The sequence below is a fragment of the Anabas testudineus genome, chromosome 21 (assembly GCF_900324465.2).
Source record: "Anabas testudineus chromosome 21, fAnaTes1.2, whole genome shotgun sequence".
Taxonomy (NCBI): Eukaryota; Metazoa; Chordata; class Actinopteri; order Anabantiformes; family Anabantidae; genus Anabas; species Anabas testudineus.
Window position 1 is genome coordinate 14,189,720 of NC_046629.1, and position 25,361 is coordinate 14,215,080.

At 39.6% G+C, this 25,361-nt stretch overlaps 5 protein-coding genes and 1 non-coding gene across 12 annotated transcripts in view; 5 read left to right on the forward strand and 1 right to left on the reverse strand.

Moving 5' to 3' along the window:
- Window positions 1-64: 64 nt before the first annotated feature.
- Window positions 65-7,733, reverse strand: ankzf1 (ankyrin repeat and zinc finger peptidyl tRNA hydrolase 1). 5 transcript variants are annotated; one of them, XM_026376388.1, is made up of 20 exons: window positions 7,545-7,733; window positions 6,754-6,853; window positions 5,326-5,808; window positions 5,134-5,255; window positions 4,154-5,052; window positions 3,651-3,790; window positions 3,446-3,564; window positions 3,257-3,359; window positions 2,958-3,163; window positions 2,758-2,867; window positions 2,475-2,628; window positions 2,109-2,331; window positions 1,928-2,026; window positions 1,659-1,826; window positions 1,401-1,532; window positions 1,034-1,316; window positions 804-915; window positions 553-720; window positions 399-469; window positions 65-298 (listed from the first exon to the last, which is right to left on the reverse strand). In XM_026376388.1, exons 6-20 carry the CDS (start codon window positions 3,772-3,774, stop codon window positions 172-174), a joined length of 2,199 nt encoding a protein of 732 aa, XP_026232173.1. In that variant the 5' UTR covers window positions 3,775-3,790; window positions 4,154-5,052; window positions 5,134-5,255; window positions 5,326-5,808; window positions 6,754-6,853; window positions 7,545-7,733; the 3' UTR covers window positions 65-171. The 5 variants fall into 5 exon arrangements, with proteins under 5 accessions (XP_026232173.1, XP_026232171.1, XP_026232170.1 ...); XM_026376386.1 differs by having other exon boundaries at window positions 7,517-7,733; XM_026376385.1 differs by lacking the exons at window positions 6,754-6,853; window positions 7,545-7,733 and adding an exon at window positions 6,042-6,737 and having other exon boundaries at window positions 5,326-5,463; window positions 5,708-5,808.
- Window positions 6,210-6,282, forward strand: trnak-uuu. Its single transcript has one exon. It is a non-coding gene; the product is annotated as a tRNA-Lys (tRNA).
- LOC113173096 (high choriolytic enzyme 1) lies at window positions 6,741-8,728 on the forward strand. Its single transcript, XM_026376392.1, has 9 exons — window positions 6,741-6,826; window positions 6,920-6,962; window positions 7,039-7,101; window positions 7,179-7,334; window positions 7,462-7,579; window positions 7,798-7,976; window positions 8,139-8,220; window positions 8,310-8,434; window positions 8,588-8,728. Exons 1-9 carry the CDS (start codon window positions 6,767-6,769, stop codon window positions 8,614-8,616), a joined length of 855 nt encoding a protein of 284 aa, XP_026232177.1. The 5' UTR covers window positions 6,741-6,766; the 3' UTR covers window positions 8,617-8,728.
- A 963-nt stretch (window positions 8,729-9,691) lies between these two features.
- On the forward strand, window positions 9,692-11,299 carry LOC113172824 (high choriolytic enzyme 1). The gene is made up of 9 exons (XM_026375852.1): window positions 9,692-9,780; window positions 9,872-9,923; window positions 10,019-10,078; window positions 10,154-10,306; window positions 10,388-10,505; window positions 10,624-10,802; window positions 10,896-10,977; window positions 11,073-11,197; window positions 11,286-11,299. Exons 1-9 carry the CDS (start codon window positions 9,709-9,711, stop codon window positions 11,297-11,299), a joined length of 855 nt encoding a protein of 284 aa, XP_026231637.1. The 5' UTR covers window positions 9,692-9,708.
- Window positions 11,300-12,547: 1,248 nt separating this feature from the next.
- tra2b (transformer 2 beta homolog) lies at window positions 12,548-17,480 on the forward strand. Of its 2 annotated transcripts, XM_026377439.2 has the most exons (8): window positions 12,548-12,676; window positions 14,941-15,080; window positions 15,247-15,409; window positions 15,586-15,774; window positions 15,858-15,973; window positions 16,783-16,905; window positions 17,024-17,094; window positions 17,189-17,480. In XM_026377439.2, the coding sequence occupies exons 1-8, from the start codon at window positions 12,653-12,655 to the stop codon at window positions 17,197-17,199; spliced, it is 837 nt and encodes a 278-aa protein (XP_026233224.1). In that variant the 5' UTR covers window positions 12,548-12,652; the 3' UTR covers window positions 17,200-17,480. The 2 variants fall into 2 exon arrangements, with proteins under 2 accessions (XP_026233224.1, XP_026233223.1); XM_026377438.2 differs by having other exon boundaries at window positions 17,024-17,480.
- A 3,521-nt stretch (window positions 17,481-21,001) lies between these two features.
- Window positions 21,002-25,361, forward strand: part of igf2bp2a (insulin-like growth factor 2 mRNA binding protein 2a) — a 42,781-nt gene continuing 38,421 nt past the window's right edge. The window contains exons 1-2 of one of the 2 annotated variants that reach the window (XM_026375546.1): window positions 21,002-21,491; window positions 22,741-22,801. In XM_026375546.1, the coding sequence (XP_026231331.1) occupies window positions 21,317-21,491; window positions 22,741-22,801 (236 nt within the window). In that variant the 5' untranslated portion in view covers window positions 21,002-21,316. Of the gene's footprint in view, window positions 21,492-22,740; window positions 22,802-25,361 lie in introns of those variants that run through there. The other variant, XM_026375552.1, reaches the window with a different exon arrangement.

Sequence of the window (25,361 nt, forward strand, 5' to 3'; positions counted from 1 at the left end):
TGTTGTCTAAGATGAGCAGCAATTAGAAAATTATATTTGAAATGTGTCCATGGATCAAAGTGAAAGTAGCACATTGGTAAGACACAGAGCAGAGTGTTAACACAGTGGTACAAATTCACATGTACTTTAACTGAGGTAGCTTCCTCACAACAGAAAAATTCCTCACAGACGTTAGGTCTTGCCTGCAAGAGTATTTGCTTTTCGATGTGCTTGGACACAACGAGGTGTGCAGAAGGAATACTCCAGGTAGTGAAATGGGATCTTTCCAAGCAGAGACTCGCCACATAACCAGCACCTCCTAGTGATCAAAGCAAACAAACACAAATTGCACAATAAATAGCAGTAGACATGTTTATTATTACATTTATATATTTAATTTAGAAATACAATGGTCTTACTTGATGTGAGAGAGGCTGACTCCTGTTGCAGCTACTTGTTCTGCTAATCTTTTCTCTGCTGCCAGAGCTCTCTATAATCAAAAAGAAAACTAAATATTTACAAATATGTGAGAAGAAAAACATTAATTGTATATCAGCAATAAAATGAGTTTACCTTTTCACGATCAGTCAGAGATGCAAATCTCTTCTTTTCGTCTGCCTCCAACTCTTGTTTCCTCTGTTCCTCCCGCTGCTCTTTCTCTCGCTGTTTTTTCTGTGCCTTTTGAGCCTTTTTCTTCTCTGTCTTTTTGGATTCAATTTCTTCTGTTAGTGGCCCAGGGACCTTGAGTTGCAGAGGTGTAAACCATAAGTGCTCTGCTTCTGTTTAATGTACATGTCATTAGTGGGTGTACCGTTACCTCTTACCTGTGCCTTGCTGTAGTCATATTTGTCAGGATTCTCTCCCATGTATTTGCGAAAGACATTCCTTGTGTCTTTGTCAGGGGCAACAATATATGGGGTCTGCCTTTTGTCATCCCTATAACAAAATATTGTGAAAATCACCCATTTGGGCACAGGTACAACACGTTCACTGCAAACTGTCACACTAAAATTTTACTCTTAGTAAAGTTACCAACACTATTAATTCTCCATACCTGCAGGCTGGGTCTGCTCCTGCATCCAGAAGCAGCTTAACTACTGCCTTTTGTGCTGCTGCTGATGCAACATGCAGCAAAGTGAACCCTGATGAGTCTATGGGTTTGTTAAGTAGAGTCAGGGGACTTGGTGCATCTGACAGCTTATTCTCTGTCCCCTCTGGACCTTCCGAATTTTTTACAGGTAGCTCGAGGAGTCTACATAAAGTGTCCACATCCCCAACCTTGCAGGCTGTAAAGAGGGCATCCCTGAGGCCATACTCCCATGATTCATCAACATTTTCTGTAAAGACAGAAAGGGAAATAATGACATTGAGATTGAGAAACAGGTGAAACGTAAACAACAAAGAAAAAAGACCTAACCCACCTTCCAGTTGTTTTTTATTCTGAGCTTTCTTCTTTCTCTTGTTCTTTGATTGTGTCTCTCGAGGGGCGTCTTCTGCTGGCATAGCCTGCGGCACCTCCTCTTCTTGATTATCTGCTTCCGTGTTACCTAATTCTTTTACACAGATGGAAAATGAATTTCATAAACCCTACAGAACTTTAGTGTGATGAATAACCATTGTTTGAGTCTCTGAAATGTACTTATAATCACTTGTGTGATGTCACGCTGGATCAGACCTACCCTCATTTTCCGCTTTGGCTTCCTCCTTTTTTCTCCTCCTCCTTCTCTTGTGCCTGGAGGGACAGATTTCATACTCCCTAAGGTCCAAAGTTCCTAATGTCAGCTGAACCATCTCCAGCTGGATCTCACCCTCTTCCTTATCTGAGTTATTGTGATTTTCTTCTGCTGCTGTCAAAAATTAGATGCACCAAATTTCAGAAAAGTAATTTTGTGCTGAAATTGTAACAACAATCAAAATAGATCAATCAAAAATACTTTTTTAATGTTACCTTTTTCTTGCTCAGTGAATACTTGTGCTGCAGGCTTGACAGGTTTTTTCCATGCCTTCTTCAATGGACTGAAGATTGCAGACATGTCTGTGTCTCTCCCTGTGTTAAGATATTTTTGATTATACCCTGGCACCAATGAGCAGGCAACTTGTTATTATTCCAAGTATGTAATTCAGCTTACCATAAACATGAACAGTGGAAAGCACCTCATGCACTCTCTGTACTTCTCGAAACGTTGCCCTGCGTGTGGCGAATGGAAGAGTACGGATCCTGGAATCCTTTTTCACAAGCGGAGATGACTGACCACCAAAAAAGATGGCCTTGTTGTAGCTAGGAGCTCGTACAAATATTGCAGAAGCCTTCTTTAAGTATTCAGCCCAGGTTACCAGAAGGTCCTGGATATCCTGTGCATGGTTACAGAAATGTTTAGCTATGTTTAATGATTCAATCTTCAACACTAGCTTACTTTGACCTCTAAACAATTGAAAGTGGGCTTTGCCTGCTAAAGGTGAAAATGGTGATGCTCTTAAATGGACTGTAGACCTGCCTTGACTAGTGCCGCCTCATTATGTCGCCTCAAAGCGGCTCCTGCTGACTTTGGTGTGTGACTGCGATTCTGAGAGTCTCTGAGTCCTTGAGCAGTGCCCCGCTTAGCTCGTACTGTATATCGATGGAAAGTCTTGTGCTGAAGGACTTCTTTTCTGTATAATAAACACAGTGTGTTGGGTAAATTACTCACACACCCCAGAGTTGTCTGTCTTACCTTGTTAATACTTCCATCCCTAACATGTAATCTGAAGTGGTGATAATACAAAAAAACGTCCACTTACCCCTGGAATACAGCACCAGCAAAGTGGCCTCCACCTGTCATGAGAACAACCCACACAGTCTTCTTGTCTACAGACATTAGGGAAGATGCTGCATCTTGCTCATCATGTGACTGTTAAATTACACAAACAGAAAATGAAGTCCTCATAAAAATTAAAAGCATTACATAAGCAGCACACACACAACCGTCCTGGACTCTCACCTTTCCATGCAGAATGCAGCGATAGACTGATAAATTCTGTCCTGATGAGTTCTGAAACACCACCTTGCTGAAGAGCCGGCCAGTAATTGACCTCGTATCAGCTGAGCTCTCATTATCTGTGCCAGTGAGATTACTACTTGTTTCCCCGTCATCACTATCCGAGTCCTCCGATTCTGACTCGGAGCCAGAAATACTTGACATGTCTCCTGAAAAATAATGAAAATTAATTTGTTGTTAAAATAATGTCAGATTGCCTACCTTATCTATAGTGAAACTACAAGCCAGATATGTCTCCTCACCAGCGCCAGTCTTCCTCTCAAACTCCTCGACAGTGGCTGGGGGCAATCCTGACATTTTTTGCCTTAAGTTGAAGCGATGCCAGTCTAACTTGTAGTGCTCCATCTGAGATTTAAAGAAGGGCAATCCACAGTCAAGAGCAACAGATCTTTGTAAACTGAATAGAGTGATGTATGAAGATGCATGAGCACCTGTTCCTCTCGACCACTGAAGGGGCATCTGCAGGCTGAGCAGACCATCTTGTCCGACACCTCTCTAGCCAGGCTGCGCTCCCGCTGTCTGGCATCCTCCTGGCATTCATCTTCTACCTCTGTGTGGAAGGCCAAGTTTCAAACAGACAGAAAGTTAAGGGTATTGTCTTTACTGGAGACATGAAACTACAGCTACAATTCTTACCACATGGGGCTTGTTTAGGGTCTCCAGTCTGCTGCAGGAAAGGATTCACTTCTCTCAGCCCAATCAAAGCCTCATCATTTGGACTTAAATCGAAGACGGAGAGGTAATCGGCACGACTCGTCATTGTTATACCTCCTGACCTGTTAGGACATAATTAACAGAGAAACTTACTCCACGTCATATACAGTCCTCGGTTTGACGTTTACCAAAATAATAAGACATGTAATCAGTAACTAACTGGTTATCTAACAGTTCAGTCAAGCTCACTGTGTCCGATACGACATCAATATCATGCTAGCTAATAACATACAGCTAATGTTTCTACTTTAAACGCTCTTGTTATCTTCGCTGACGTAACTAAATGTGACCACACGGTTCTTGAAGTGACACGTGTAGTAGTGACTAGCAACCATTGTTTGTATTAGGATGAGCTATTTTCCCCTTCATCTGATAAGTCGTTACAACTAATATACATAAGACTTAATTTAAAAATAGCAACTTACCATAAAAGTACACCCACTGATGACAAAGCTGTGCTAACATTACTCACCGCTTCCTCATGACTTACTACGGAAGCCCCGAAGCGTCAATAACGCTTCAATAAAGAGGCGTTTACTGACCAAAGGTTTAAAACTAAACACACACTTCACATGTTTTACTGCCTCTTTATTTAAATATACGCATTCATCATATTTTATTAAATATCAGATTGCATTATGCGGTGGTTAGTATAAATATTTTATCTCACGGTGTTGATTGCGGATTATAATGGAGTCCTATTATAATGGCACTAGTTTACAATCTAAGCACTCAGTTAATTATTAACATGTAACAATAATAAAATCATTTGTATGTAGCTTACATCCAGAAAATAATTAGTAGATTTTAAAATACAATACATATACAAATGTATATTTCAATTCTGAACTCTATTTATTGAAATACAGTCTATCAGAGCAATTAAAATGCTGCAATGTTACTTTTTAAATGTGTTTAATTTATCTAAAGGGATGACATGAAGCTTAAAGAAGTAAAAAGTGTACGTTGTGTGATGCTGTCCTCGTAAATGTGATGCAGTACAAATGTAGTCTCATAAAACTAAAAAGAAAGCTCTAGTACACAAATGAACTGCAGATGGACAAACTGCAACTATGGAATTGACTTAGTACTACAGGATGTCTAGTGAGATGCCCTACTGAGATATGAACTAAAAGTAGCTCTAGGACAAGACTGGATCAAACATTTTATTAAATCCAAGAAATTAAACAAAGGTAATTATAAACACAGAGTGCAATTTAAAATGTGCCAGTAATCTACAAATGATCATTAAATTGTTCATTTCCCTTGACTTTGCTTTGATTTCTCCTGGGTTTGCTGGTTGGTGCTTGGATCAAAACTTGTGCTGTTGGCAAAGACGGACAGTATATTACAAGCTATTTCAAATAAACTCACCAAGATGTAGACAACCTTTTAGTCACCTTACCAGCCATATTACGAGCCTTGGCCTCTGCCAGATGTCGTTTCACTGCTACAATCTCAGCAGTAAGACTTCTGGTCTTGGTTGTGAAACGTTCACTCCTCTCCTGTAAATCCCCATTTTGGTTGCTGAAAGACAAGGAATGTACAGTTCGGGTTTGCACATATGATTTCCTTCTCTATGCACACCTTACAATACCTGTCTGCGGAGACTTGACCATTCAGTTGCTCAGAAAGGTGTTTTTCCTCTTGCAGCAGATGACCAAATTGCTGTAACACGTCCACAACTTCACTTTTCTCCATCATCAACTCCACCCTCTGCTTAGTTTCTTTGGTGCTGCAAATGAGAGTCAACACACTTAAATATCACACTGTGTGTATGTGACCTATAATGTCTCTGTATACATTTTGTTGTGTGTTAATGTGCATTAATGTCAATAAACTGAAGTTACTGCCGTTCCTACGTAAATGTTACGCAATTACGTCACACAGGGGACGCAGGTTAAGACACATATATTTTCTTTTATATTTTAAACATAACTTATCAACTAAAGTAAATACGCTAATCACAGTAATGGTACAATTTAATTATGTCCTCCTCAACACGCAGTCTTTGCTGTTGGAATTCCTCCAGTTTGCAAGTGTTTTCGTGGATAGCATGCTGCAGCTCCTTGATCTGCGCCTGCAGAGGAACGACAACGTTAACATACCGTAACTTAACTTGATGTGCTAAGAGTAACACTTTAACGAAAAGTCAGAGCAGTCTCTTTACTTTAATATGCTTATCATGACAACTTACACTAAACTTTAATATACACGCACTTGGTTGTGGCTAACATTACCGACCTGGCTAATTCATCTAGCTGGGTAGTTCACGTTACAGTTGGCTAATGTTACAAGTGAAGTTTACCGTACCGTAGAATCTTCATGTTGTGTTAGAAATGCATGTCCAGAAAATGCGGTCATGATATCTTGTTTTTGTAAATTTGTATTACAAGAGTTAGTGACCCTGCCTCTAATCCGTCATAGGAGCAATTTCAGTTTCGCGGCTTTATAAGAAGTGCTTCCGGTTTCACTGTCAGAGCCCGGATAGCTCAGTCGGTAGAGCATCAGACTTTTAATCTGAGGGTCCAGGGTTCAAGTCCCTGTTCGGGCGTCACTTTTTATCACACATATTACATTTAATAATAATAATAATACGATCATTCTCGGGTTTTTCGAGCGTTACTTTTCATTTGACCTTAGCAGGGCAACACTGAATGTTAGCTGGTGGTAAGCTTAGTTTAGGTTTAGGTAGAAAGAAAGCAGCACCCTTGAAAAGCGCTATTACACTCCTAAAGCCTTCAATTGCCACAAATCTGTGCCAAACATTAAAACATTTCATTTAAAGCTAGTAATTCAAGTGGAGCTGTCATTACACACACTGAGACCTCACATTAACCTGCTGTTGGAGTTGTTGTTTATGAAAGAATCAAACTAATTTGGGGGATTAACCGCACTCACAAACAAATAACAGTATCCCTGTTATTTACCTGAGATAATTATGGGTATTACCTCAGGATAGTAATCGGGAACACCTATAAAGCTAGGTGTTAGTTCAGGAAAAATGACAACACTGAAGACATACCTGACCAGCAAAGATGGAGCGGATTATCTTCTTGTGCGTTGTCTCAGCCTGTCTTGCTTCTGTACATACTCAGGTAAATATGCATGGGATGGAAGGTGGACTACAATTTAAAGAGATTCAGTAACTGATTTCAAAACATTTCAAACAACTTTGTCTTTCCTTACAGACTTTTTTGTTAAACCCAAAATGGAGCCCCATTGGCTATAAAGGTAAATACAAATTGTTGATGTATGTGCGACTGTAGTAAAAGTGCACAAACTCTGACTGAAAACTCTTCTTTTTAAGAGCATGACGTGCAAGGTGGTAACACAGCGATGGATGAAATCATTAAAACTAACGAGAACCAAGGTAAGTTCTTTACACAACATACTCTAACAAATGCAGCCCAGTTTAGAACGATTTTCATCCTCTTATATTCTTCTCAGCCTCCCGAATCCTAGATGGCACTACCAGTCTCAGAGATGGAGACATTGCTGTTTCTGCTGGAAAGCGCTCCAAAGTCTGCTTTGCACGGAGCTGCCTCTGGTCTAAGTCAGTGGATGGACATGTCTACATAGCATACAAACTTTCACCTGAGTACTGTATGTCATTTTGGTAGTATGTTTTAAAAATTGCAATATATCATAGATTGATACATTGAAACATTCAGCACCTTTATAATCAGTTTTCTTTTTGTGCCTTGTCTACATTGTCTGAACAAATGAACAGCTGAATTGGAGAAAAATCAGATAGTGAAAGGAATGGAAAATGTAGAGAGGGATACCTGTGTGCGGTTTGTTCCTTGGACTCACCAGCAAGACTTCATCGACATTCAGCCAAAGTCTGGGTAAGAGCCTTCGCCTGGAAAGTTTGATTCAATGGTGCAGTTGTCTTTGAAGTTCATAATGAAAATGTAACTGCTTTAGAAGCAGTGTTGTTTCTGTGCGTGAAAGATGTGAAATGCAGAGTTGAACACCTTGCACGTCATGCTGTTGAGTGAAGAAGTGCTTTCCTTTCATATTTTCTAATCATACGTTCTGTGTCTGGACGTGTGTGTTGATCTAGGTGTTGGTCCTACCTTGGTTCACGTGGTGGAAGACAGACCTTATCTCTTCAGAGCCCTAACTGCCTCCAAGTTGGAGTAATTTCCCATGAATTAATGCATGCCTTGGGCTTTGTGCACGAGCAGTCACGCATTGACCGGGACAACTATGTCACCATCATGTGGGAAAACATTTGGAGGGGTAATTCTAAAGGGGCGGGAAGGGGGTTGGCATTGGTGAAATGAAATGTCCAAGAATATTTGTAACAAAACTGCATTCCTATACTAAGTTAAAAAAAAAACTAAAATTAAAATTAATACATACATGAATAAAGTATGAAAATATTTTTCCAATGTTCAACAGATCGTTTGAGGAACTTTCAGAAATTCAAGACTGACAATCTGGGCTTACCATATGACTACAGCTCAATTATGCACTTTGGGATGTAAGTAGTGTAGCTTTGAGTTAGATCACTTAATAATGTAATGATGTTATTGGTGTTTGCATTATAATGTAATATCTGTGTATGTTTAGGTATGCCTACTCTCAGGATGGACAGCCAACCATCATTGCTAAGAGCAGCAAAGACGTAAAACTGGGCCAGACATCGATTCTCAGTCAAATTGACAAGATGAAAATCAACAAGCTTTATCAATGTGGTTGGTGCCATACCTCCTTAAATATCTTCTATTAATTATTAAAAATAAATAATAATATAATGAAGTAATTATTAAACCAATGGGAGCAATCTTACAATAGTAGATATGTTGCTCACTGTCAAATGTTTGATTTGTGTCTATTTCTTGTTTCAGGTGACGATGATGATTACTACTCGAAGTGAAGTGAAGTGAAGTGAAGTGAAAGAGGAGTGAAAGAGGAGTGTACTAGAAGATAATAAGTTAACTGCTTTTAAATGATTAAAATAATTCAAATAAAAGTTGATTCAAGCTTTCTATCAGCATTTTGTCTGTGTTTTTGAAATGGTGTATTGATGGACATGTGGGTAAAGTTGTGCTAAAATAATCAGGAAAATTCTACATATAACATTGTGTGACTTGGTTTGAAGTAGTCAAATTGTCCCCATTATATTACCATACAATATAAATATATAATATACAATAATAATAATAATAATAATAATAATATATATAGAAGTACTACTAGTAGTAGTTTTTGGTATGTCTAATATACTGAATAAGAGAAATAAATGCATACTTGTGAATCTCTTCTAATCAGAGAAAGACTGACGTAAACATTTACAAGGGTACAATATCGACCCAGCTTCTGATATGAGATGTAAATATATCCGTACCTTCAATCAAACACTCTTATCTTATAAAGAAATTTGACTGTATGAACGTTTTTGCAAGAACCACAGAGGTAGGATTTCATAAACTGCTATCACATTAACTTCTTCCCTCAGTCATTACTTTTCAAATTGCCCCCTGATAAGAACTGAAATAATATTTGGGGAAGAATACGGATTTGTTTTCATATACTTATGTACGTGACAAAATGATTGTTGTCAAGACAGTTACGAACTAAGTTTATCATAAAATAACTGGTTACCATCTCAGTCAGACACAAATTGCTGGTCTGTCGGACTGGGTGGATAGTTATTCTCCAGGTAGGAACTGCTGAGATGCAGCACATCCAGCAGCAAAACACCTTTAAGTGTCTCATTTCGGAAGTGCTGAATCATAACACGGGGTAAATACAGGGCACAAGTGAAGGTCAGCATCTGGACCACCTGTTACGGATCAGCAGCAGGCGCGGGTAAATTACATACAATGAGCGATCATCATGTGCCCAATCAGTACAGAGCACAGGAGGTGAATGCGGGTATATAGATTCAGTGGAGGTGAGGAGTTCATTTGGCTTTTGCCTTGGAAGACTCTAGACTGAAACTCCTATAGCAGTCTGAAACACAACAATGCATTCTACCATGATGCTTCTGGGTGTCTGGTTTGGCTTGCTGACCCAGGCATTCACTCTACCTGTTAAGGTCAGTACCTAGAAAAAAAATGAAAATAAAAACCCTCTTTTATCCTTATCATGCTTTTCAAATGATGTTATTATGTATATTTGTACTACAGAATTCTACAGGAGAACATGAGGGAAAGGTGAGGTTGAAAAGGAAGTACTCAGGTAGGCTCTTGGGAAACTATACTCTTTCATGAATGTAAATAATACTCGACAGACTGAAATACAGTATCATAAATAAATCTTCCTTTCTTGTCTAGATGAAACTATAGATCTTCATGAAATGAATGTAATGGATCAAATCCTGGAAGTCAATGCCAGTAAGTGAAAGGTATATTATAAATTGTAGAAATTCAGGCTATTCCATATCTTCTAAACAACAATTTTGTCACCAGGGTTGCGATTCCCCCGAGGAATGGCGATCAGAGACGGAGATATTGCCAGCTCATACTTACAGAGTGCCATAACATGCCCTGGCAATGCTTGTCTGTGGCCTAAATCTGTTGATGGGTTTGTTTACATACCCTACCTCCTCTCTCCACTATATGGTATGGATAAAAATATCAAGAGGTGTTACAAAGGCATTTTTGTTAAAAAACCTTTGACTCAAACTTTGCTTTTCATGGTAGACGACATGGACAGGATCACGATAGAAACTGGGATGGAAGACATTTCCTCTGGCACATGCATCAAGTTTGTTCCACGGACTCACGAAACTAATTTCATTGATATTCAGCCGAGATATGGGTAAGTATGGCAGCTACATATGACCTTCACATGTAATATCAGTCTTGCTTTCCACATGTACAGTCATTCTTGTGGGGTGGTTTCACATTATAATGCCACACCCGTCCTGTACTTCAAGCTGCTGGTCATTTCTGGGGCAGACTGGAGGAGGCCAGATCATGTCACTACAGTCTCCTGGATGCATGTGGTCAGGAGTGGCCGCCCATGAATTTATGCATGCTCTTGGCTTTGTACATGAGCAGTCCCGCTCTGACCGAGACCAGTACGTCACAATTGTATGGAAAAACATCATACCAGGTTAGGATGAAAGACCACCCGCAAAGTGTGATGCTTCAGTATTCAGTTGATATTTTCATGAAACCACTTATCTCCTTTCTTGTGTTTCGACAGACCACATTCACAACTTCAAGAAACAGGTGACAAACAATCTCAACAGCCCATATGACTACAGTTCTGTTATGCATTATGGAAGGTGAGTTCCACTTTGAGGCAGAAGAATTATAGGTTTTGGAAAGTGTGGCCAGGACATTACTACCATATACAGAATTGTATGTATCTTTGTTTTAGGTATGCCTTCTCTGATGGTGGTGGACCAACAATAATCCCCAAACCAGATCCTTACATTCCTATTGGACAGCGAGATGGACCCAGTGCACTAGATCTTCATAAAATAAATGTCCTTTATGACTGTGGTAGGTGAACATTCACTTATAGTGGCAATTCACTAAAATTACATATTCATTACAACTGACCCATTTTTTTCTGCATTTCTCACTATAGGTCCCGCTGAGTAACTGGATCCCTTTTTATTCTTTATTTCTGACATGTTCTGTTACATTTTGTAGAATGCTGAATTAAAAATGCTGGTTTCAAGCTGAGTATGTGGTCACCACCTCCATATTCTTATCATGTTCTAGCAATTGCAAACTTCTGTTAGCCATGTCCTGTTCAGTGGTCACTCAATGCAATCTACTAATCTGCTATAACATTGTCATAATATGGCGTAAGGAAGAACTAAAAGCTGCACTAACATAACAAAAATCACCAATCTACAATCTCTTCATTATTTTGTTGAATCTTCTGCCTTCTTCTCACCTTCTGTCCAGTTTAAATAAAGACAGTACAACAGTAATAGTCTGTTTTACACACATTTGTCACATCCTTATCTTGCAGAGACGACCTGTTTTTGAAAAAGACAAATCCCTTCATGTCTGCTTACCCATGTGGAATGATTAAGAGTTTATTCAGTTTTACTGTATTTCTTCCGCTGACCTAAATCCTGAATGGTTCAGGAGTTTTAAACATATCAAACAGTCCAATTAGTTCAGTGTAGTTGATTACTGTCACATTTTAGTCCAGCCACAGCCACACAACAGGTGTAATTTTGCACCTCGGCGTCTTAATAAAACTGCAGTTGAAAATTAATGAAAGGGACAGACAGTAAAAGGCTAATAGTGATGTGTTCTTACATCATTATATGTTCATTATTGTTGTTACAGATATAATCAATCTGCAGATGCATTCATAAATGAAGTTAGTACTTGTTTCGAAGGCTTAATGATCCATTATTCACTTTTGAATGTCTTCAGTTAAAGACAACTTTGAGGAAACCCCACAATAATTATCAGGTATTCAACCTAAGCAGTATGCAATGGTATTATTGAACTGTTGCTTCGCTGCAAATCCCATCTCATAAAAGAGTTGGTGAACCTAATGCACAGCGCACTGCAATCTCAAAACGAGCTCCTACGGTTAGTTTTACAGAATATGCAATCAAAAGACTTCTGAAACTCAACTTAAACTTAAAGTTGGTTCAGTCTCCTTAATGTTGCCTCTAGCTCATCACTGATCACTTGAATGACCTTTTGTTTAGTTGAAGCATTTGATTTATTGATTTATTTTCTTTTTTTTTTTTTTGCTTTATGCAAGTTTTATTAACAAACGCCCTTAATATACCCAGAGGAGAGCTGTGATCATGATCCTACAGTCCATCTCTCCAAGGATCCGAACCCAGCTGACTGATCCAACAGTGCACACACACACACACACACACACACACAGTGTAGAGTTGTGAGCCGGTTAGCACCGAGCACACATACTAACTTAGCTGTCATTTATAATTCACTGATAAATTCAGTGTCATTAAAATGAGTGATAACGACAAAGGACGGGTACGTATGAGCTTTGTTAGAATTCTCATTGTAATATATTTAAAGAGCTAATGCTAATGTAGCTAAATGAATGGGCTAATGAAACTGAAATTGTAGCTAACTAGCTAACAGCCATCGCTGTATTTAGTTAGCTATGTTGGTTACCTAACGTGAGATAGATAACGGTAGCTAGTTAGGGGACGGTACAGCCCAGATGTGTTTCTGCATCAACAGTTACTTTACGAAACACAAACAAACGTTCATAACATTTATTGAGTTAATAAAACGTACCATAAGCTTTGAACGTTAGCTTCTGCTAACAATCGTTAGCTAGCTGGTTTAGCTAGCTAGTCAGCTATCAGGCCATTTCTTAGAAGTGCTGTGGAAAGACTTGGTCCAGGAGCCAAATAAAAAAACAAATAAATATATGGATAACCAGAATGAACGTTTGATCATTTAGCGTTAACGTTAATAATTTGTAACATTAAATATATAACCTGTGAAATATTTCCATCACAGGTTATATTGTCGTTAGGTAACGTTATGTAATTGAAGGGACTTTTAAGGTGTGTGTGCAGAAACCGAGCAGTATTTAAGCAGAAGACAGCATTTAACGAAGTTTAATTCAGTATCTGTAATATTCTAGACAGTCTGACACAGTAGATAATATCAGATCAATAAAAGATCAGGTTAACTACACTGACACAACCTAATCTCAGTAATGTCAGTATGTTCTTTGATAACGTTATTTCATTTTGAGCACTGCAAGTTGTGTTAATCAAAACGTTTTAAACTGTTTAAGATTAAAATAAGTTGCTGCAATATTTTGTGTTATTTACAATAACTCACAGTGTCATATTGTGGCAATATAGTGATACCATAGTCAGGAATTCATGTTTCTGTCGTAGTAGACTGGCCAGTGTTTCCATTTTATAAACCTGTGAACACACTGGTGTTCAAAGGCCAATTTATAGCAGTATACTAAATTGTACATTTTAGGTTACACCCAGCATGTACCCTTATGTGAATGAACAAATTAGAGGTTAATCTTAATTTATATCTGAACATATTTTTTCAATTGTAGCCGTTTTTAAACCAGCTGTTCCTCAACCCACATTGTAAGAGTATGGTGTTTGTTTATGTAAATGACATCAGACAGCAGCATTTTGGTGTCATTTGAGCTACTGTATGCTTGGATTGATTTATAAACAGACTTTCACCTTCAGTGGTTTGAAATTCACTTGATTACCTTGAAGGCCATGTAGAAGACTTTATTTGATCGTGTACTGATTATTACAAAACAGATCAAATGAAAAGTAATCAGTCAAAATTATTCTGCAGTGTCTTGTCAATATTTATGTGTATAGAACAGTATTGTTTGTTCTGTTTTTTATTGTGCAGACACCAAACCACCCAGAATGAAACAATTAGATGAACATTTGATTGCATGCTTTCTTTTCAGTTTTGGAACCAGTTTTTTGGACAATCATACAGTGCTTTTTACACTTCTGAAATTGGCTGACAGGTTATAACAGTGAATGTACAACCACTGAAAGTGAAATATTTATAAAGCTAACACTGAAGATTTGCATTATGTGGTTTGAAACATTCACATGCATGCCATAATACCGTAACACGTTAAAAGTTGAATGAGGGTGCAGTTTGAATTGCAGTCATATATTCTTCATCCTTTTCTTTTTCATAAAGGTTAAGGTTGGACGAAGAAAATGCGGAAGAAGTCTCATGTCCACTTTATTTTCAATAATATGAAGCTCAGATGTGTGAAGCTGAATTGTTGAATGCATGCTATAACATGAGGAGGGAAGAAGTGTGGGCAGTGTGTGAGATGGTTGAAGTAAGAAGAAATAAGACAATTGAAGAAAGAAGAATAATGTGAAGTAATGAAGTTACAGAAATCAAGTTAAGGAAGTAATCTGCATAAGGTCACTGCACTAAGTAATTTTCTGGTCTGTTTGTCAAATGCGTGCATGTTCTTGTTACTCAGTAGAACACACATCAGTTAAATTCATTACAATTTTTACACAACTGACAACTTTCAGTTTTTTCATCATGTTAACAAATTTCATTATATAGATTAATGTAATCATATTGATGTGACATTATCCATGGCTACACACAATAGTATTAACTTGCATTCATAAATTCTGTTCTTGTCTGTATTATTCACAGGATAGTCTTAATTCTTCTAAAATATTTAGGCTAATTTCTCAATTTGTCCAGATGTTGGTGCTGATAAGGTGTGTGTTGGTGTGTGGTTTGTTCAGGAGTCTCGCTCTGCATCCAGGAGTCCACGGGGCTCAGGGAAGTCGGCAAGCCACTCTCCAGCTCACTCATCTGCCCATTCAAAAGAGGGCTCCCGACACTCCCGCTCCAAATCTCGGTCCCGGTCCAGGTCCAAATCTGGGTGATTAAATGTGCTTTTGGATTTAAAGTGCTCTTTAAAACTCTACCCTGCCAACTGACAGGATGGACGTGATGCTAGTCTGTCTTTTGAGGCAGCTGCAAAAGAATTGGAAGTGAATTGCCATAGACCCAATGTGAATGTGGTGTTTCTGTTTATACCTGTCTAGGTCCCATTCTCACCGTGGCTCACACAGGTATTACAGCCGATCTCGCTCCCACTCCAGGTCCTATCATCGGCACTCTCATAGTAGATCCTACAGTGGAGAGCGCCGCCGCAGAAGCCACAGCCGGTCACCCATGTCCAATCGCCGCAGGCACATTGGCAATCGTGTAAGTGCTCAATGATGTATGTTTTAACAAATCTGTCAGCACTGTCTGTTCTACTTGGATGTCCATTTTACTTCCCAAACAATGCTGCTTCAGCAGTTTATATATATCTGATATGTTAAAATGGAAACTGATTTACATATCAACTCTTTCAAACCTTGATGTGTTTACAACTGCAGGCAAATCCAGATCCAAACTGCTGCCTGGGAGTGTTTGGCCTGAGCTTGTATACCACAGAGAGAGATCTGAGGGAAGTCTTCTCTAAATATGGCCCCCTGGCAGATGTCTGTATTGTGTATGACCAGCAATCAAGGCGCTCCAGGGGCTTCGCTTTTGTTTACTTTGAGAACACAGGTGATGCTAAAGAGGTATGAGAATATGAGTTGAGAAAGGCAAACACAAGTATTTTTGTGGTGTTTAGGATTTACTTTATTTGTTTGTTCAATGTCAGGCAAAGGAACGAGCCAATGGCATGGAGCTGGATGGTCGTAGGATTAGAGTAGATTTCTCCATCACAAAAAGGCCTCACACCCCAACCCCTGGTATCTACATGGGCCGGCCCACATAGTAAGCCATATGAAACAATGAGTGTATTTCCGTCATGTTACCACATTTCATGTGATGTTTTATGTCAGTTCCCCCACTTAACAGGTTTTTCAGATCAGATCTAGACCATCAAAGATAAAGATTAACAACAGTACATATTTTGTGGACATCAAAATGATTAATTTACGGGAAAGGGAAAGTTCCACACACGTAGTAGGCTGGCATTATTAGCGCAAAAGTAGAAAAAGCCACATTATTGGTTAAGGTTAGGTGGATGCTTTGGAGGCTAGCCATTAGTGGTGAATTGCTTAATTTCAGTTTACTCAAAGAGATGCTTTTAGCTAAAAAACATTTGTAGTTGTGTGCCATCTAATGTACGTAATAAATTCCTCCATATCTGTATATTGTATCTTATAAAAATAAATGTCTTTTATATAATTAATATAATCAGAGTTGCAAAATAAACACAAAACTGAGCCAATGCAACTCACACTTGTAATGTTAGTTTGTTGAATGTCTACTCATAAAAGATTATTAGTTAGTTGAAGGTCCAGCTTGTTGTTGCTCCTTGTTATTAATAGTTATGAGTCATGTAAAGACCTAAGTTCTGCTTTCATTAAAATGAAATAGGTCCCGTTGCCCGTACATGTGCATGATAAATCCATTTTATTTATCTGCTCAGTTAAAACAGCAGTTAACTTTATGAACAGCAGACTTGAAAACCAATTTATTTCTGTAATATTAAAATATCATCAATATAGCATAAAGAGGAAATAGAATTGTAACAGTGTTATAAAGCATGTTTCTAATTATTTTCTTCTTCTGTATAGTGGAGGAGGTGGTCCCAGTGGTCCTCGACGCTATTCACGTGACTACGACCGTGGGTATGATCGAGGATACGACAGGGGTGGCTACGATCGCTATGACGACAGGGACTACTACAGATCATACAGGTGACATTTCCAGATTATCCACTAAACCCGAGATTGAAATTGGAAAATGAATCCCCCTCTTTTTCAGTTTTATTGTTAAATTTCCTTTGAGATTGACTGAAAGCAAACATTTTTTTAGAAGACGATCTCCATCACCATACTACAGGGGGGCTTATAGGTCTCGGTCCAGATCGCGGTCTTATTCTCCCCGTGAGTCCTTTTCATAAATTCTCAACTGGTTTATAGGTGGATTCAACAGGTTTCAGAGAGTTGGAGTTTGTCTAATAACTGTTTTGTTTCACAGGGCGCTACTGAATATTTCAGTCCAGCAAAAAGCCTCCCTCTCCTAAGCACAGATAGGAATTGTGTAAAGTGTAAATTTGATTTCAGAATAGATTTTGTTTCTTAAGTTGATCGTCACACTTGTGTTTTCTAATGTACATGACCAGTAACTGTAAGCTTGCTCAATCTGTCCATATATATATATTTATAGTTTTAAATGTATGGGCAACATCTGGCGTACATGTTATTAATGGTTTAGTTTTTGTATGGTAAGTGAAATTTAATCTTTGGATTGATTAAAACTGATTCTATCACTTTGACTCGTGTCCTTCCTGTCAGCATAACATTGTATTAAAACATGTAATGTTTTAAGGTTACAATACAAACAAGGATGTATTAAATCCTCTGTCTATGTCTTATTTAACTTCTTGTAGCTAAATAGTAGAAAGTGCTGTGCAGGTCATTCCAAGTTTGTGTGAGTTAGTGCAGACACTTTCCTCATACAAACGGCAAAAACCAACTGGGTCCAAGCTACCACTTAAGTCCTTTTAAGTACGCACTGATGAATATTTACAGAATGCATCCAAACTGACAATTTAATTCATGTCAAATAATTGTGTTTTGCGTTAAAAAGCAGGTGTTGTACCATTGATACACCCACTGGGATAGAGCCAGGGCACAAGATTAGCTTCATTGAGATGTAAAGTATTTCTATGAGAAATTAACTAAAACTATCCTACTAGTTGTTCTATTAAATTTGTATTGTTTCACTATGTGTAACAAAATTTGACCTCATCCAGGTCATGTAAAAGATGTATGATTAATGTAGTAATGTTCCAACCTTTGGGAAAATGTTGTGATTCATATTCCCTGAGCTTGTTTCCAGACCTCTGAATTTCTAATCACATCTCAGATTTTTTTTTTCCAGTTAAAATATTAATGATGTGAAACAACATGGTGGTTGAGTCTGATGATCAGGCTAATGACTAGGAGGCTGTAGTTTAAATAGCACTTCTTATTGCTCAGGCAGGTTCAACTTTAACCTAAACAGAATAAATCCAAAAACATATTTGTCAAATGATGATTTGTTGGCATTCTTAACAGTCTTTAAACAAACATATGGGGAATGCTTATTCATGAGCAGATGCAGCAAGTTAATTTTCCAAAGTTTAGTGTTTACTGTTTAGTTACAGCAGAGTGGGGAACTGAAGTCCAACATCTACCCCTAGTGGTGACAGAGGAGGCCAAATGGGTTCCAGCACCTATGACTTACTGTAAAGTCTAGTAAAAAAAAAAAAAAAGTAGGACTTGTTCCATCTCAGTTTATTGGAGATTTTTTTAGCCAGCAGTGTCAAAAGACTGTCAAACTCTCAAATGAAAGAAGAGCAGTTTCTTTATTGAAAGAGTTGATTCACCTAAATTAATTGACATTTTTATTAACATTTTTCATTTAACTCTGTGTATTTGTGTAATCTAGGTGAACTAACCATTAAAAAAGACTCCTGAGTAGCAACAGTAAAAATCATTCGTTTCTTAATGCAGCGGTCATACCTATGTTTTTTATTTTATTTTATTTTATTCTATATTTAGTGAATTAAATAAGCTTTCTTTCAAATGTAAAAATCATTTCTTCAGAGTAGTCACTCTATCATTGAGTAAATGTGCAGTAAACAAGCACGGTTTTCTACAGGTAGTAGTACGCACACAACACTAAACTAAAATAATTTTTTAAAACTACTTGAGAATCCTTGATTTTCTTATTCATTGGTTTTACGGCACAGCATAACAGGGAGGATGAACTGTGATAGTCTACACATTAGTAATAATGTAAAAAGTATTTTTATCACACAGGATTCAACAGTACAACAGGAAACTAGTTCGGAGGGTATACTGTAACTGTAATTTCTTTTTCTCTTTCTTTTTCTTCTCTAGTGACCCCTGTAACCCTCTGTGTTTTGTTAATAAACTGTCGTTGATTCAGATGGCAGCGCTGTAATTTCTGTTTCTTATGGATGAAAAACATTGAATCTTCAAATAAAAAAAGTTTAAAAAGTAAAGGTTATTGGGAATCATGAATAAAACACAGTAAGGAGGGTTGCACTGGTATGGAAGCCTTTTTAACTGGAATACTTGTAGGTAAGGTGTAGATAAATCAGGTAAAATCATTTTGTGTGTGTGTGAAGTGTTTAGATAGAGTGGAAAGCGGCAAGACCAATGAGCAGACACAGCACCAGTCACACAGCCGACCACACCTTGGAAACTGCATAAGTCTATTTATTTCCCTCTTTTACCACAAGTCTGCATGTACGTATGTGTGTGTTGTTTGTTTTGGTCAGCAGTTCTTCTCCACGTCCCCAAATGTCACATCCCTTCCAGTCCCAGGTCGTTTTCCTTTTTCTGAGTGGAGGTCATTCCTGGTTTCCCTGCATGATTTGTCAGCACGTTGACCTGATTGGGTAAAACATGTAACAGTAAAGGATGTAAACAAATCCTCTGTGTGCAGAGACGTCTTCCCACTCCCAGAGGAAAACGGTGAACATGCAAAACGCAAGTGATGAAAATAAGTAACTGGATATTCGTCCGATGAACGCAGTGATGCTGTAGTGTGGGTAACGCACATGTGACGTCAGGTCTGAGTGAGCCTCAGAAAAGCCTGCAACAACTGTGTTACCATGTCATCGGGAAAGTAAAGAACTGTTTTGTAAATAGGCCACAGCTTGGCCATTCCTCCCTTCACACACTGACGTAAACAAGGAGAAGTATGGTCACTCCTGCTGTTGGCACTCCACACTACAGTGGGGTGGCAGTATGTTCCAAGGCACAGGCCAGTCACATGTAGAAACACTCAAGTGCTGCAGGCAATGGCTCCACCCCTCGGTAACTAGTGTAGGTAAAAGACTACACATCCATGCATGAGCACTGCAGATGTAGCATATATAGCATGCCTGTAGCCTGGGGTGGATGGGCTCAGGCTCTGTTGAGTGGCACTGCATAGACCCCCCCCCCCCATCCTGAACAGGACCAGGAGTCCCCTTACTTCTCCACAGCCTCTAAAAATAAATGTTTGCTCAGTTTTTGCATTTTGCACTTGGATGTCTTACTAGCAGCCTGTGCACAGGTTGCAAATGCAAACTGATGGTGGCATCGTGTTTTAATAACGTTGGGACACACACAGTGGAGGTTTTCACCCTTGGTCATGGTGTTGGGGGGGTGGGTGGGGGGGGCACACCAGCAAACCTGGAGGAATACTTTATCTCACTGTTGCTTCTGCACATGGGCAGAATTCACAAGCATGTCTGTTTGGAGGTTTCACTTTCTGTATTGTTTTTTTTTTTTTTTTTTTTTAAAGCTATTTTCAGCTCCATAACTGCACCTAAGTGACACCAAATTAGATGTAAATGTTAGAAATGTGTTTATTATGAGCTAATAGCTGTCTCTAACAGGCGACCATGGCGACGTTTGGACCCCCCCCCCCCCCCCCAGCCCCACCCCCCACTCCTGCTTCCGCCGCTCTTCTAATCCATATTTCTGTGTTGCTCGTAAATAAATAAAAAGCAGGCTGATGTGGATCAGTGACACTGTTTGGGTGGACAAGTACAGTGACAACGACTTGATTTTCCACACAGTAGCCCTTTTTTTTTTTTTTGCTACCCCCCAGCCTGGAGGGACCCAAGGCACGGCCCTTATTATGATTTGATGAAATAACCCCTCTGCCTCCTTTAAGCCCATCCCTTTGCTCAATGTACCCAGTGATCATCATGCCACTTTCATACTATAACACACTTCCTAGGCTGGGAAAGCAGGAGTGATCCCACATGCACCTTCAAACATTTTTTTTCTTGTGATTTTAAGGGAGATTTTATTTAGAGGCGGCGCTTGGCTCCAGAGTAGCGTCGTAACGACACTTATTTCCCCAGTCCCTGTTAAAAGAGTTTGACCAGGGCCAGAGTTGGTGCTGGGGGGTCGCCGATAGTTTAGTAATTTCCTGGGGGTGATTTCTGCCTTTTTAAATCCCAGCTGATTTTTCTATTTTATTTTTTGTTTTATTTTTTTTTTTATTTTATTTTATTTTTTTTTTTCTACTTCTCTGAATATCGCCACTCTCTCACTCTAAGACCTGACACCCCTTCGAGATTTTTCCTTTCAGATCATGAACAAACTATATGTTGGAAATTTAAGTCCTTCGGTCACTGTCGAGGACTTGAAGCAGCTCTTTGGGGAGAGGAAGCTGCCAGTGGCCGACCAGGTCTTACTGAAATCCGGCTATGCTTTTGTGGACTTCCCCGATCAGAACTCGGCCATAAAGGCTATAGAGACTCTTTCTGGTAAGTGTGGATTTGATAAGTGATGCTGCTAGTGACAGGGGGAAAAAAAAAAAAAAATTCACAGCCAGTCAAACTGCGAGGATCAGGTTAAAAAACCACAATAGCTGTGGGTATCCGAAATGGGAAATATTAAACATTGCTTGTGTGTTATTTTCTTTGCTCGGGACACTGTTTGCGATCACATCCGTGTGCCATCAGAGTTTAGATGAACGCTCAGTCATGCACGCTCCAACAAAAATTGGAGAAATTATCGATCGCGGGACACACTCAGGGTTTTAGTGCCCGTTTGCCTAAAGAAAACACGAGCCGTCGTAACGCAATTTACGCGCACAATAACCTATATTTTGGAGATTCCGATAGTGCGGGGCGCTACTTTGCAATCACCCTCTGGAATGTATGGGATGGTCTGATAGTTCGGGTAGGCATAATTATTTTTCACTTATTTTTTATCTTGATTTTATTAGAGAGAGCACGGCGAAGGGAGCGCGGAAAACGCGTCGGAACCCTGTTCCTCTGATGTCTGGCTATGTTTTTACGAGGTGTCTTGGAGGTGGGTCGTGGGGGTCCGGAGGAAAGAGCTAATAAACAGGTAGCTTGGGGGGGGGACGAGGTGAGACGCTAATTCCGTGCTGCGCCAGGCCACTCGTAATAGTAACGAAAAGCCGTGTTCGGGCTTCGCCGAGGAGCGCTTCAAACCCACACACGGGTCGACACGGAGAATTAAGAAACAGCCGCCCGGAGTAGAAAAGAGTACAAGTCATTCTCCCTTTCAAGCCATCTTCTTCTTTGATGTTGCATTCTTTACTGAGAGAGTAGAGGAAAAAAAAAAAAAAAAAAAAAAAAAAAAGAAATACCCCTCATTGCACTGTGAGGGTTGTGGGAGTGGAAAGCATGGCTGCCCATTTTACCCCCCCCCCCCCACACACACACACACACACTATATAAGCTTATCATGCTTCATTTTGGCGCCGATTCCCTCTATTGTGACCCACAACATGCCACATTTGTGCCCCCGTTTTAATCGAAACGTGCAGGGTTTTAACGCCGCAGCCGTGGCGCACAACGCGCCCTCGTAGCCGTAGTAGGCTACTTCTTCTCTGGGGTTTTTTTTTTTTTTTTTTTGTCATGGGGTTGGCTGTTTGAATGGGGACGCACCTACTTGATGAAGTGATTCAAAGTGTTGCTGTGTAGGCCTTTCCAGCTTCCATATACACGGCTAACGTTGCACTGTCCATTTTCGCCCTTACAGGTAAAGTTGAATTACACGGAAAGGTGATAGAAGTAGACTACTCTGTTCCCAAAAAACTAAGGTAGGCCTACAATCTGACACACACACACACACACACACACACACCGTGTCATACGCCTATACAGTGCCCCATGACAGACTCTATGACCTGTAGGCTTCCGATGTGAAATATAGCAAGCAGGTCCCCCCCCCTCCCTCTCTCTCTCTCTCTTTCTCGGCTTCTGTGCGCCGTTTGCGCCATGGTGTTGTTGGTTTGTTTGCTGGCGATGGGAATGCAATTGCATGGTGATGAAACAAAAGAGGAGGGGGGGGGGGGGGGGGGGGGGGGCAAGCGACAAAGAAACAGTTTAGTCCCAACATCCGCAGAACACACGGTGGCTGCTGCCATATCGCGTGATCTGCAGCGAGGCCTATCCCGCTGTACAACATGGATCCACGCAAACACACACACACACACACACACACACACGTTGACACACAAGCTCACACTGGTGTGGAAGAATCACTGGCTGAACTTTGCTATATGCTGCTTCACGCACAAACTGTTTCCCCTCAAGCTTTTGTCTTCCATGTAGGCGTTAATGTTGGGTTTCATGACTTACTGACTGTAACACTGCAATGCACGATGAGTTGCATACCAATCAGCTTTAGCCTCCCCTCTGCTTACTTTATGTATATGCCTGTGTGTGTGTGTGTGTGTAGGCCTTGTAAGCTATAGCTATAGGAGTGAGAGACAGATTGTGTGTGTGTGTGTGAGAAAGAGCGAGAGAGAGGAAAACGAGAGTTGGGGGATTGTGAGCTAATGTATATATCATCAACTCCACAACCACGACACCGCTGCTTTGTTTGGTGATCTTGTGCCCTGATGCAATTTACAAACACAAGACATCCACCAGTTTTTTTGTTTTGTTTTGTTTTTTTAATTGCACGCAGATTAGAATTAAAACAAGCACAATCTGTCTGTGCGCAATGCACAATCAAGCCACTCGTTTGTGGCAGATTAGTCATCTTATAGTCTCTCAGCACGTATAGATCCACCAGTGTTCACGGCTGCGCCTGTGGCTGTAGGAAAAGGCTACATTGCGTGACAAAAAGGTAAATATTCAAGCCCCTTGTGGAGGAACACGTGACTCAGACTTTATGCGTTTCCAGCATAGTCCTCCCCCTCTAGTTCAGGCTACACTTTCCTGCATTACAGCTCTCGCTCTTCTTCTTTTCTTTCTTTTGTTTTTTTCTTCTGTGCAACACTGTAGAGAAAAATCTGTATGGCTTTAAATGTCCAGTGATTGAGCTGCTGTGTTATTTCCTCGCTTTATGGCTCGTTTTGAAAGCGTTTTGCAAGCTGGTAAACATGGTGTAAAAAGCCCTGCGCCACTCCCCACAGTTAATGTGCACGTAGGCCATGGCAATGTTGGGAGAGCCTCATAATGGCTGCCATGATGGCCCTGCACTCTGCGCGGCTATAGGCGGAATCACATGGAGCAAAATGTCCATACGTGTGCCCGCATGCGTCCAATCGGCGGGCGTGGAGCTGCTGCTGGGACCCTGCGTGCATGCTCCGAGCAGGCCTCTGTGGCGCAATCCTCGCCATGACAGTGTGGTCCACATGAGCTGCAGCGTATGGCACGTACAGGTGTTCACTTAAAAAAAAAAAAAACAAAAAAAAAAAAAGCAGTCACTCAGCGCAAAGTGGCCAAATCAAACGTGGAGGCGTAACTTGGTTTTTATTTGTTCAAATCGTTTTGAAGCGTTAATGCGTTTTGCACGGTGATAGGTTTGATTTGACGTCTGCCTCTTTCGCGTTGGAAACTTTCGTCTGTTTTAGCAGAAATGTTTAAATTGTTGTAAAATTTAAAGCACCAAATGCGTAATTCTTTTGTCCTGCAGCGTGGATTACAGTGTGGAGGGAAAAATGATCTATATAATTAATCTGTGGCCCCACACACATATTGAGGAATACAGTTTGTATTTAATAATAACACTGACTCAGAATATTCAAATTAGAATTCATTTAAATGTTATTTCTAAAGAGTGCATTTGAATAATGCCACAAATGAGCTTAGATATTGTTATGGGGTTGATTTTAAATATAAATGATCAACCAGCGTTCAGTTTTTTGTTATTAAAGAGGCTCTGTGGGAGCTCAGTGTCATCTTCAGGCCTGCTGCAGTCTTGGTTTTGTGAGGCTGCTGTAGTTTCAGCTTCTGTTTGCAGTGTGTGCTGCTTGTGTTTGTGTGCTGTAGTTGTGTTTTGTTGTGGAATGTGGTCAGTGTGCTTATAGGCAAAGTAGGATTAACAATTAAATTGTGTCTGATTTTAAGTACAATAAAAAGTAGGACTGATCACGAATGAGTGCAATAATATTTAGTTTGTTAATGAACCTCCTCTGTAAAGAACAAGGCCTTTTTTATGTGTAATTTTGAATCATCTAGAAAAGATAAAGCTGTGAATTGTTTTGATTTTAACAACCTATTTGCAATTTAAATGTTATTTAATTTATATCTATTTTAGAATTTAATATTTCTTATTTGTTCAGAGGCACTTGTTTGAATGTAAATTTATTTAGAGCATTTTAAATAGAAATTAAGTCGCTTTCTTATTTTATGTGTAAAAGTTTCTAA